The sequence below is a fragment of the Hypanus sabinus genome, chromosome 2 (genome assembly GCF_030144855.1).
Source record: "Hypanus sabinus isolate sHypSab1 chromosome 2, sHypSab1.hap1, whole genome shotgun sequence".
NCBI lineage: Eukaryota > Metazoa > Chordata > Chondrichthyes > Myliobatiformes > Dasyatidae > Hypanus > Hypanus sabinus.
Window position 1 is genome coordinate 106681553 of NC_082707.1, and position 12942 is coordinate 106694494.

At 41.8% G+C, this 12942-nt stretch overlaps 1 protein-coding gene across 11 annotated transcripts in view; it reads left to right on the plus strand.

The window, feature by feature from the left end:
• The window catches only part of LOC132381790 (centrosomal protein of 63 kDa-like), a 156306-nt gene that overhangs the window by 99458 nt on the left and 43906 nt on the right, over positions 1–12942 (plus strand). For 9 of the 11 annotated variants that reach the window (XM_059951400.1, XM_059951427.1, XM_059951369.1 and 6 more), the window contains 2 exons: positions 5462–5659; positions 10639–10710. In XM_059951400.1, the coding sequence (XP_059807383.1) occupies positions 5462–5659; positions 10639–10710 (270 nt within the window). The remainder of the gene's footprint in view (positions 1–5461; positions 5660–10638; positions 10711–12942) is intronic. The other 2 variants (XM_059951437.1, XM_059951444.1) reach the window with 1 other exon arrangement.

Here is a 12942-nt window from a genome sequence, read left to right on the forward strand (position 1 = left end):
AAGGCCTGTGAAGGTAGAGGTTAAAATGAATACAGCAAAATTCATGGAAATCCTAGAGGAAAACCTGATGCAGTCTGCAAGAGAACTATGACTTGGCAGATTTGTTTTCCAGCAAGACAGTGACCCCAAACATAAACTAAAGCTTCACAGGAGTGGATTAAAAACGGCAAAGTTAATGTCCTGGATTGGCTAAGTCAGAATCCAGACCTCAATCCAATTGAGAATTTGTGGCTGAACTTGAAAAGGGCTGTTCATTCACAATCCCCATGCAGTCTGACTGAGCTTGAGCAGCTTTGTAAAAAAGAATGGGAAAAATTACAGGGTCCAGATGGGCAAAGCTGAAGGAGACGTATCCACAGAGACTCAAGACTGTAGTTACTGCCATAGGTGCATCTTCTAAATACAGACTTGGAGGGGGTGAGTAATTCCAGAATCAATTATTTTGTGTTCAATAATTTAGACCAATTTATAGAAATTTGTTTTCATTTTGACATGGAAGAGTCTTCTGTTGATCAGTGACAAAAAAACCAAAATAATCCACTATGATTCAAAGTTGTAAAACAATAAAATATGAGAACTTCCAAGGGGGGAGTGAATACTTCTACTGTATGCAGATCTACAAACAGTGGTAAAGGTGTGGTCTACAAATTGCAACAGGAACATAGAACATAGAATAGTATAGCACATTACAGGCCCTTCGGCCCACAATATTGTGCCGACCCTCAAACCCTGCTTCCCATATAACCCTCCCACCTTAAATTCCTCCATATATCTGTCCAGTAGTCTCTTAAATTTCACCAGTGTATCTGCCTCCACCACTGACTCAGGCAGTGCATTCCATGCACCATCCACTCTCTGATTGAAAAACCTTCCTCTAATATCCCCCTTGAACTTCCCTCCCCTTACCTTAAAGCCATGTCCTCTTGTACTGAGCAGTGGTGCCCTGGGGAAGAGCCGCTGGCTGTCCACTCTGTCTATTCCTCCTAATATCTTGTAAACCTCTATCATATCTCCTCCAATCCTCCTTCTCTCCAAAGAGTAAAGCCCTAGCTCTCTTAACCTCTGATCATAATCCATACTCTCTAAACCAGGCAGCATCCTGGTAAATCTCCTCTGTGCTCTTTCCAATGCTTCCACATCCTTCCTATAGTGAGGCGACCAGAACTGGACACAGTACTCCAAGTGTGGCCTAACTAGAGTTTTATAGAGCTGCATCATTACATCGCATCTCTGAAACTCTATCCTTCTACTTATGAAAGCTAACACCCCATAAGCTTTCTTAACTACCCTATCTACCTGTGAGGCAACTTTCTGGAATCTGTGGACATGTACCCCCGGATCCTTCTGCTCCTCCACACTACCAAGTATCCTGCCATTTACTTTGTACTCTGCCTTGGAGTTTGTCCTTCCAAAGTGTACCACCTCACACTTCTCCGGGTTGAACTCCATCTGCCACTTCTCAGCTGTGAATGTACTTCCTCCACCACGACCCTCTGCCTTCTACGGGCAAGCCAATTCTGGATCCATCTGGCCAAACTCCCTGGATCCCATGCCTTCTGACTTTCTGAATAAGCCTACCGTGTGGAACCTTGTCAAATGCCTTACTAAAATCCATGTAGATCACATCCACTGCACTACCCTCATCTATATGCCTGGTCACCTCAAAGAACTCTATCAGGCTTGTTAAACACGATCTGCCCTTCACAAAACCATGTTGACTGTCCCTGATCAGACCATGATTCTCTAAATGCCCATAGATCATACCTTTAAGAATCTTTTCCAACAGCTTTCCCACCACAGACATAACACTCACTGGTCTATAAATACCCGGACTATCCCTACTACTTTTTTTGAACAGAGGGACAACATTCGCCTCCCTCCAATCCTCTGGTACCATTCCCGTGGACAACGAGGACATACAGATCCTAGCCAGAGGCTCAGCAATCTTTTCACTCGCCTAGTGGAGCAGCCTGGGGAATATTCTGTCAGGCCCCGGGGACTTATCCTTCCTAATGTATTTTAACAATTCCAACACCTCCTCTCCCTTAGTATTAACATGCTCCAGAACATCGACCTCACTCATATTATCCTCACCGTCATCAAGTTCCCTCTCATTGGTGAATACTGAAGAGAAGTATTCATTGAGGACCTCACTCACTTCCACAGCCTCCAGCCACATTTTCCCACTTTTATCTCTAATCAGACCTACCTTCACTCCTGTCATCCTTTTGTTCTTCACATAACTGAAGAATGTCTTGAGGTTTTCCTTTACCCTGCTCGCTAAGGCCTTCTCATGCCCCCTTCTTGCTGTTCTCAGCCCCTTCTTAAGCTCCTTTCTTGCTACCCTATATTCCATCTGATCCTTGCTTCCTAAACCTCATGTATGCTGCCTTCTTCCACCTGACTAGATTTTCCACCTCACTTGTCACCCATGGTTCCTTCACCCTACCATTCTTTATCTTACTCAGCGGGACAAATTTATCCCTAACATCTTGCAAGAGATCCTTAAACATCGACCACATGACCATAGTACATTTCCCTGCAAAAACATCATCCAAATTCACACCCGCAAGTTCCAGCCTTATAGCCTCATAATTTGCCCTTCCCCAATTAAAAATTTTCCTGTCGTCTCTGATTCTATCCTTTTCCATGATAATGCTAAAGGCCAGGGAGTGGTGATCACTGTCCCCCAGATGCTCATCCACTGACAGATCTGTGACCTGACTGGGTTTGTTACCTAATACTAGATCTAATATGGCATTCCCCCTAGTCGACCTGTCAACATACTGTGACAGGAGTCCATCCTGGACACACTTAACAAATTCTGCCCTATCTAAACCCTTGGAACTAATCAGGTGCTAATCAATATTAAGGAAGTTGAAGTCACCCACGATAACAACCCTGTTATTTTTGCACCTTTCCAAAATCTGCCTTCCAATCTGCTCCTCGGTATCTATACTGCCTCCAGGGGGCCTATAGAATACCCCCAGTAGAATAACTGCTCCCTTCCTGTTCCTGACTTCCACCCATACTGACTCAAAAGAGGATCCTGCTACATTACCCACCCTTTCTGTAGCTGTAATAGTATCCCTGACCAGTAATGCCACCCCCCTCCCCTATTTCCCCCCACTCTATCCCTTTTAAAGCACTGAAATCCAGGAATATTGAGAATCCATTCCTGCCCTGGTGCCAGTCAAGTCTCCGTAATGGCCACTACATCATAATTCCATGTATGTATGCAAGCTCTCAGTTCATCACCTTTGTTCCTGATGCTTCTTGCACTGAACTACACACAAACTTTAGCCATTCTACCTTACTACCTTTACACCCTTTATTCTGCTTCTCTTTCCTCAAAGCCTCTCTATATGTTAAATCTGGCTTTACTCCATGCACTTCTTTCACTGCTCTATCCCCATCCCATCTGGTCCCATCCCCCTTGCAAATTAGTTTAAACCCGCCTGAACCATGCTAGCAAACCTACCTGCAAGGATATTGCTTCCCCCTCTAGTTCAGGTGCAACCCGTCCAATCTGTACAGGTCCCACTTTCCCCAGAAGAGATCTCAATGATCCAAAAATCTAAAATCTGCCCCTGCACCAACTCCTCAGCCACGCATTCCACTGCCATCTCCACCAATTCTTAACATCACTATCACGTAGCACTGGCAGTAATCCTGAGAACACCACCCTGTTCTTCAGCCTTCTGCCTAGTTCCCGAAACTCACACTTCAGGGATAGAAAATGCACGTCAAATGTTACAATAATCATGGTGGATTCAATGTGCAGGTAGATTAGGAAAATCAGGTTGGTGCTGGATCCCAAGAGGCAGAATTTGTAGATTGCCAACAAGATGGCTTTTTTAGAGCAATTCATGGTTGAGTCCTAGGGGATCAGCTATTCCAGATTGGGTGTTGTGCAACGAACTGGAATTAATTGGAGAGCTTAAGGTAAAGGAATTCACCCTGCAATTTGAAAAGAAGGTAAAGTCAGATGTATCCATGTTACAGTAGAGTAAAAGGATACAGAAAAATGAGAGAGGAGCTGACCAAAATTGATTGGAACGGAACACTAGCAAGGCAGAGCAGCAATGCTTGGAGTTTCTGGGAACAACTCAGAAGACTCAGGATAGATGCATTCCAAAGAAATGTTATTCTAAAGGCAAGATGATGAACTGTGGCTGACAAGAGAAGTCAAAGCCAACATAAAAGGCAAAGAAAGGGGATATAATAGAACAAAAATAAGTGTGGGGTGCCAATAGTAATTTGGAGCCATTACATAAGGGCTTCTAAGGCAATTCCACTGATCTTGGTCCTAATGTCTCAGGTCCCTTACCACTCAGTATATCAGTTCAGTAGGATTCCTCACAACTATGTCAATCTTTAATTGTCAGTGCTGTTTAGCCTTGAGATATTTTTAAACTCTATGGACATGATGTATTAAGGAAATCTAACTTGTCGTTCATGTGGAATTTGACCTTTAGTGAAGTTTTTCCCAGAAGTTTAATTTGTAAAGAGAAGGACTTCTTTTGAACAGAGGGAGCAATTCTTTAATTGCAGCTAGTCTTGAAATCTCTGCAAAAGGAGAAAGGTTGCCAATGTGAAATTTGGGGTTTTGACATTCTGGCAGGGTGAGAGGGTGAGGGAGTTGCTGGGCTGGGGGGTGGGAGGGAAGCTGTCAGAAGATAAGTGATTGTTGAGGGACTCTACCAGTAGGCCCATCATCTGAGCAGAAAGAAAGGCCATACTTGTGTGTCAGGCCTTCTGTGCTAAAATTATTTCATTATAAAGCAGGTATGACATGAAAAAAAACTCAAAAGAAAAGGCTGCTGGTCATACTGGTTATCAGTGATTAAAAATAAATTTTGAAATTATGGAAAATCTCTGAACTCAAAAATAAAAGTTTATTTTAAAGAGCTTTCTTGAAAACACAAGTAGATTTAGTGAAACCTGCAGTTAACATTAATTTGCTTGGAACTAGATTATGAGTGTTCCCCATTTGTTATAGTGGTTTGGACTAATAAGAAAATGCAAGTACAATTTGCATCACAGTATAATCTGCGTTAAGTTTCTGTCAGTTCTTTCACAGGCTGACCTGTATTCAATGGTGTCATGCGGAATGGAATCAGGCTATTCAGGCCAATGAATCTGCACCAACCATCAAGCCCCTATTTATACTAGTTAAATCTCTCTCTCACCCAGTCTCCCCCCCCCCCCCCCCGATACCCCTCTCACGCCAACCACCCCCTACTTCACCAGCTCCTCTTAGACCAGTGTACTATCTTGCATGTCTTTTGGAAATGGGGGTGAAGTGGAATATCTGGGGCAAACCTACACTGTCACAGTATGAATGTTCAGTCAACACAGAGGTTAGAATTGAATCTGAGCCACTAGAGGCTTTGAAAGCAACAGCTCTGGGAATTGGGAGTTTGTATTCCATTGACACCTTGTTCTATTTCTACAACAGCTGAGAGACCAGTTGGATTTGGTGGAGCAGCAACATTATTCTGAGTTGAAAGGAATGAAGTTGGAGATTTCACAGCTGACCACAGAACTGCACCAGCGTGATGTAGCTATTGCAGAAATGAGTGTAGCCACCTCCAACGTGGATCGCCAGCTTCAGAGTGAACTTGAGAAAGCTGACAGAAAAGCTACAGAAATCAAGGTGTTTTTGATTAATCTCAGTCATTTATTTGAAGTTAAAATTCTGGAGATGTAGAACTTGCTGTAAATTTTCTAGCAAGTCGGGCAATATCCGTGGAGAAAGAAACATAGTTGACTGTTTGGCCAAAGCCCCTTTATTGTATTTCTTTCAGTGCTGCCTGATTTGAGGATGAGGAATGAATTAAAGAGGCTAATAAAATCATGAGGGGGTATAGATAAATTAGTGGTCACATTCTTTTCCCACGTTAAGGGAATGTATCACTCGAAGACATTGGTTTAAGCTACATGTCTAAATGTATTTGAAATGGCGTAATTGGAGATCTTCCTGCCTAGGAAGACCCTGACGTCTTAACCTGTGGGAACTGCATCTATCTGCAGCTTCTAACAATCCATGTTGAGGAGTTGTTGTTAGAACTGGAACTAGATGAGCTCTGGGTCATTCGAGACATTGAGGGGCGATAGATGGGACATCTTGAGGGATAGTTACACCCAAGGTGCAGGACACAGGAGACTGGGTGACAATCAGGAAGGGGAAAGGGGTTAAACGGCCAGTATCGGACATTCTTGTGGCCATCCCCCTCAACAACAGGTATGCTACTGTCGATACTATTCAAGGATGGGGGTGACCTAACAGAGGAAAGTCACAGTGGTCAGGTCTCTGGCATTGAGTCTGGCTCTGTGACTCAAGGGAAGGGTAGAGAAGAGGCGAGCTCTGGTGATAGGGGATTTGTTAGGGGAACAGAAAGGAGGTTCTGTGGATGGGAATGAGATTTCCAAATAATATGTTGCCTCCTGGGTTCTATCTTGGATCGAGTCCTCAGCATTCTTGTGTGGGAGGGTGAGCATGGTTCAAGTAGGTACCAATGACATAGGTAAGAAAAGTGAAGAGGATCTTCAAAGTGAGTTCAGGGAGTTAGGTGCTAAGTTAAAGGACAGGATAAGAGTGCCAGATATATGATGAGGGCGTGTGCAGACGTGTTAAGACCTCAGACACGTCAGGAATCAAAAGGTTGAATATGGTGCGACTAATGTTCTGAACTACGCATATTTCAGTGCATGAAGTATTGTAGGAAAAACAGATGATCTCAGCACATGGATCAACACGTAGTCATTAGTGAGAATTGGTTGCAGGAATGGCAGGACTTGACGTTCAATATTCCGCAGCTCCTAAAGGATTCTATAAATATGTTAAGGGCAAAAGGATTGCAAGGGACAAAATAGGTCTTCTGGAAGATCAGAGTGGTAATCTATGCATGGTGCCTAAAGTGATGGGGGAGATCTTAAATGGATTTTTTTCATCTGTATTTACTCGGGAGATGACACAGTCTATGGAAGTGAGGCAGAACAGCAGTGAGATCATGCACCCTGTAGTGATTAGAGAGGGGGAGGTATTTACTGTCCTGAGGCAAGTTAGGGTGGATAAATCCCCAGGGAAATTATAGGCCAATGAGCTTGACATCAGTCGTGGGAAAGTTATTGGAAGGCATTTTATGGGACTGGTTATATATAAGTATTTGGAAAGAAATGCACTAAATAGGGTTAATCAGCATGCATTGTGTGTGTTAAGTCATGTCTAACCAACCTTATAGAGATTTTCAAGGAAGTTATCAGGGAAGTTGATGAAGACAAGACAGTGGGTGTTGTCTGCAAGAACTTTCGCAAGGCATTTAATGAGGTCCCATATGGGTGATTGGTCAGGAAGGTTCAGTTGCTCAGTATTCAAGATGAGGTAGTAAATTGGATTAGACATTGGCTTTGTGGGAGAAGCCAGAGTGGCAGATGATGGTCTAAGATTGCAGTAAGGTTTTACACCATGTAAAACCTCATGATGTAAGGTGTTTGTTGAGGTAAAGATTGAGGGTTGGAGGGTGAGAATTCAGAGAGAGAATGGGCACGTGATAAACAGATGAACTGCAATTATTAATGATGGCAGTCAGTGCACATTTTGAGTAAGTTAAATAACCCTGATTTGAGTGGTGAATGGGAACAAAGTTAAAATTTCCTTTACTATAACCTGTGCATCATACTTTTGCAAAACTCGAGAGCTTTGAGATTTGTATTCCAGTTCAGTTCTTGAGAGCTTTAATTTATTTTTTGCTTTTGAAGGATATGCAGTTTTGTATTTCAAAATAACATACAGTTTCATGAGGAATTAGGTTTCTGTCACCAGTTGTGACGAGAACAGAAAATTGTACTTCTAGCATGATGGCACCAGTGACCAACAGCAACATCTTGCAGACAGCTCAGAAAACTACCAGATATTCTTCTTCTAAATATACTTATTCTGACCTGCAATCAATTGCAACCTGTAATTTCCCCTTTAAAGATTAATTTTTGAGCAGACAAAACGATTTGGCATTTCTGCTATATCTTGGGGGATTTGTTGAAGATGAGAGTAGAGAGTGCAGTTATGACCATCACTGGGATTGTTTGCTCCATTGATTCTTAATGATGGAACATGAACTCTTTGTCAGCTCCATGACTCTGCACCAATTAAAAGATTAAAACAGTTGAGGACAAGAGCGGACATCTGCCTGTGTCTGAATTCTCGTTTTGCTGCTGACAGTGGCCAGAAGGTGCAGGACTTTTGTGTCCCATACCGCCGGGTTCAGGGGCAGCTGTTGCCTGCAAACATCAGGCTCATTGGACTGGCTTCACTTTCTTCAGGCACTCCATGGCTATGGACCTATTTTTGGGGACTCTGTTTAATATTAATTGTTTACTTTTTATTGTTTGCACAATTTGTTCTTCTTTTTCACACATTGGGTTTTTAATGGTTTTGTGTAATAAATGTACTGTACTTTGAACTTTGAAAATTGTACAGGCCCTGGTCCTGTTTAATAGATGTGATATACTCGCTTCCTCAAGCTCAATAAACTATGTAAAAGAGGGAAGAGCAGTAAATTATGATAATCATGAGGATATGAGGAGCATTCTGTCCAGCCATAAACAATGCTTGCTCCCATGTCAGATAAATGACAGAAGAAACGGATGCAGAGGAAATTAAAATTTCTTTCTCCCTCATCACTTTCATGCTATACATTTAACTCTCAATTTTCAAATCAATGCCCATTTGTATGCATCTTGGGAACCAATCCAGTAGTCATTGGCTGTTCAGCTTTGTGATTTAATGTGATCCCAGGTTTCTGAAGTAACTCAATGGTACCTTATTTTTAATATTGTATCATTGAATGTTAACAATGGGATCCTTTCCCTCTTACTGCAAGTTTTACTCTAACTGGTACTGGGAAAGCAACATTTCTTTGTATCTTTTCATCACAGCTTGCAGAGAAAGTTGTATCTGCCCTCTCAATATACTTTCTCTTACAAAGGTACTGTTCCTTTTGTGCCTAGACCTTGTGTGAGAAATATTGGAGAGGGAAAAATCGTAGTTATGGCAATTTCAAGTACCTTGAAATTAGAATTGGTTAGAAGAGGCAGGTAAAGGGTTTACTAGAATGGAAATCTCACTGTCGGCATTCTACTCCACCAAGTGTGTTAGGAGAGGATTCACTGGAGTGATGGGAAGTAAAGCAGAGATGGAAAGGGAAGTAAAAGCAGGAGAATATCCAGTAAGTACACCATTTTAGCCTTTAGATCTTAACAGCGTTAGGCACAGCAAAGACCATGGTGATAGTTGTGAGGAAAGTTATGAGAGGCATCTAACAGAGCGTGGGAAAATTAAATGGCCAGTGTTGATAGGCATTGATGTCGATAAACATTTAAACCATTCTATAGCGGTGCCAAGAAAATTAACATTTCTCAAAAATAACAGACAGAAATATGAGACAACTAAAAATGTAAGAAAAATGAATGTCTTCAAAAAGTGCAAAAGAGCAAGGCTGAGTATAATAAAGTTGATAGAGTATTCAAAAGTATAAGAGGTATAGATTGGGTAAATGCAAGCAGGCTTTTTCACTGAGATTGGGTGAGACTACAACTAGAGGTCATGGGTTAAAGGTGAAATGTTTAAGTGGAACATGGGTGGTGAGAGTGGAACGAGCTGCCAGCGCAGGGGTACGGAGGACTATGGTCCAGATGCAGGTTGATGAGACTAGGCAGTTTAATGGTTCAGCATGGACTAAAAGGCTGAAGTGCCTTTTTCCATGCTGCAGAATGTCCTATGACTATGACTAAAATCCAAGAATGGAAATAATAGTTAATAATGAGAACTGCACCTACATTTTTTAAAAGAAGCTTTCAAAATAGGTGAATAATTGGCAAATGCATTTCAGTGCAAGCGACGTATGAGGTAGATTATCATGATGAGAAAACAAGTAGATCCTGTATTTAAAACATTCAAATAAAAATGAGAGGAGAACAAATGGGTAGGTGGGAATAACTGTCACATTACTACAGCTAGAAAGAAAAGAACTGATGTTTATTTCTGGAGAGAGAATTACGAAGCTGAAAAGTCAGACTAAGCTTATTTAAAATGTTGCTTAGAACATACTGTACCTGGAGTACAATGTATGAGTCGTGGTGCTGTGTTTCAAAAGGACAGTGACAGGTGAACACTTTGTGGACTCAGAATGTTTAAGATTACATAACTGTGATAACGAGGCATGAGATTGTTTCCATATGCAGGGCAATACAAGCCTTTATATAACCACTAAGGAATCAAATCCTCTTCATTGAGGGTGGTGAGATTAAACTGGGTAGATTTTGGAGGGATGCTAGACAAATACAGGTGGGGAAAAAATGGAGGTTTGTTGCACAGGTGATGTATCCAAAGAGGCGCAAGAGGAATATAAATGGCAACATATATGATGAGCTAAATACATCTGTTTACATTGCATGTAGCTGATGTTATGGGTTTAACAGGTGCTGAGGATGGATTTAATTTTCACTCTTTTTTTTAGTTCAGTTATTGCAGTCACCTGCTTAAATTGATACCATACATATTGCATTGTGAGTGATGTTGTAGGCATTGAAATTGTCCTGCATTAACATTTCATTTTTTTTCTTGCTCTTTCTCAGCTCACACAGATGCAATTCAAGACCTTGAAATTAGAAAATCAACGCTTGGCAGGAATCTTAAAAGGAGATGAGGTAAGAGGAATGTAAAATTTCTGAAGAACACAACCAGGATAGATAGTTGAAAATATTTCCCCATGATGTGTTTAAAGTGATGGATAAGGAGTTAGAGGAAATCTGGGTAAGAGCTTTTTCCACTCAGAGTGATTGGAATCTGGAATTCACTGGTGATATGCGTTCATTTGAAAGGTTGATTTTCAAAACGGAGGCAAATGTACAGTAGAGTTTCCTGGAGTCAGTACAAAGGCATTATTGTTCTTACTTGAAATTAATGATAGACTTGATTGTGTAGGGCATTATTTCCAATGCTTCAGTGACACAGATAATGAAGCCTTGGTGAACTGAGGACAGGCCAGGTAAAAGGCCAGGGAGATAAGGATAGCAAAGGAAGTTTAATGCTGAGAGATAAGAAGTGTTATATTTGGGTAGAAGGAAAAAGACAAGGCAACATAAACTAGAAGAAGCAGTATAAGAACATAGATGTGTAGGATAAGTTGTAATTTTTATTGAAAGTGGTTAAAACAGCATGACGGATCCCAGAGTTATAAGACAAAGGCAAAAACAAGTAAATCATGATAAACCTTTATAAAGCTTTGCTTTTACCATATGTGGACGATTGTGTCCAATTCTGGGTATCAACTTTAGGAAAGATGTGAAAGGTTTGGAAAGTGCATGAAATAAACTAAATTATTCTGTGGCTAGAGTCACGTAGAACAGAAACAAGCTCTTTTTCCCAAATGGTCCATGCTGACTAAGATGCCCATCCAAGCTAGTCTCATTTGTCAATGTTTGACTCAAACCTTTTTAACCTTTCCAATCCATGTACCTGTCCAATTGTTCTTTAAGACTTGTTATTATGCCTGCTTCTTTCTCCTGCTTCCCATTCCATATATGCACCAACCTCTTAGTTTAAAAAAAAGTCCTTGAGTTCCTATGAAATGTTCTTCCTCACCCACCCCCCCCCCCCCCAGCTTAAACCTATACCTCTCATCCTCGATTCCCCAATCCAGGACAAAGACCAGGTGCATTCACTTTATCTGTGCCACTTATACACCAATCTGCAATCAGATAACAGACTTGTTATCGATAAAGACACAGTCAGTCCGTGTGGGCAGCAACGTCTCTTGTCCCAATACGCTGAGCACTGGCATTCTACAAAGCTGTGTGCTCAGCCCACTGCTGACGCATTACTGTGTCGCAGGATCTATTTCAAACCGTGTCACCAAGTTTGCAGATGACACTACAGTGGTTGGCCTTATCAAGAAAGATGACAAGGCGGAGTGTAGACAGAAAGTAGATCGGCTGGTGGATTAGAAACTTAAAAAATCTACAGCACAATGCAGGCCCTTCAGCCCACAAAGTTGTCCCTACCTTAGAAATTACTAGACTTCCCCATAGCCCTCTAATTTGCTAAGTTCAATGTACCTATCTAAAAGTCTCTTAAAAGACCTTATCGTATCAGCCTCCACCACCATTGCCGGCAGTCCATTCCACGCACTCACCACTCTCTGAGTAAAAAACTTAACCCTGACATCTTCTCTGCACCTACTCCCCTGCACCTTAAACCTGTGTCCTCTTGTGGCAACCATTACAGCCCTGGGGAAAAAGCCTCCGACTATCCACACGATCAATGCCTCTTATTATCTTATACACCTCTATCAGGTCACCTCTCATCCTCCATTTCTCCAAGGAGAAAGGGCTGAGTTCACTCAACCTGTTTTCATAAGGCATGCTCCCCAATCCAGGCAACATCTTTGTACATCTCCTCTGCACCCTTTCTCTGGCTTCCACATCCTCCCTGTAGTGAGGCGACCAGAACTCAGCACAGTACTCCAAGTGTAGTCTGATCAGGATCATATATATAGCTGCAACATTACCTCTCAGCTCCTAACTTCAGTTCCATGATTAATGAAGGCCAATGCACCATATGCCTTCTTAACCACAGCATCAACCACCACAGCTGCTTTGAGCATCTATGTAATCAGACCCCAAGACCTCTGATCCTACCCACTGCCAAGAGTCTTAATATTAGTACTATATTCTGCCATCATATTTGACCTACCAAAATGAACCACTTCACACTTATCTGGGTTTTGAACACCATCTGCCACTTCTCAGCCTAGTTTTGCATCCTATCAATATCCCACTGTAACCTCTGACAGCTCTCCACACTAACCACAACACCTCCAACCTTTGTGTCATCTGCAAACTTACTAACTTGTCCCTCCACTTCCTCATCCACGTCAT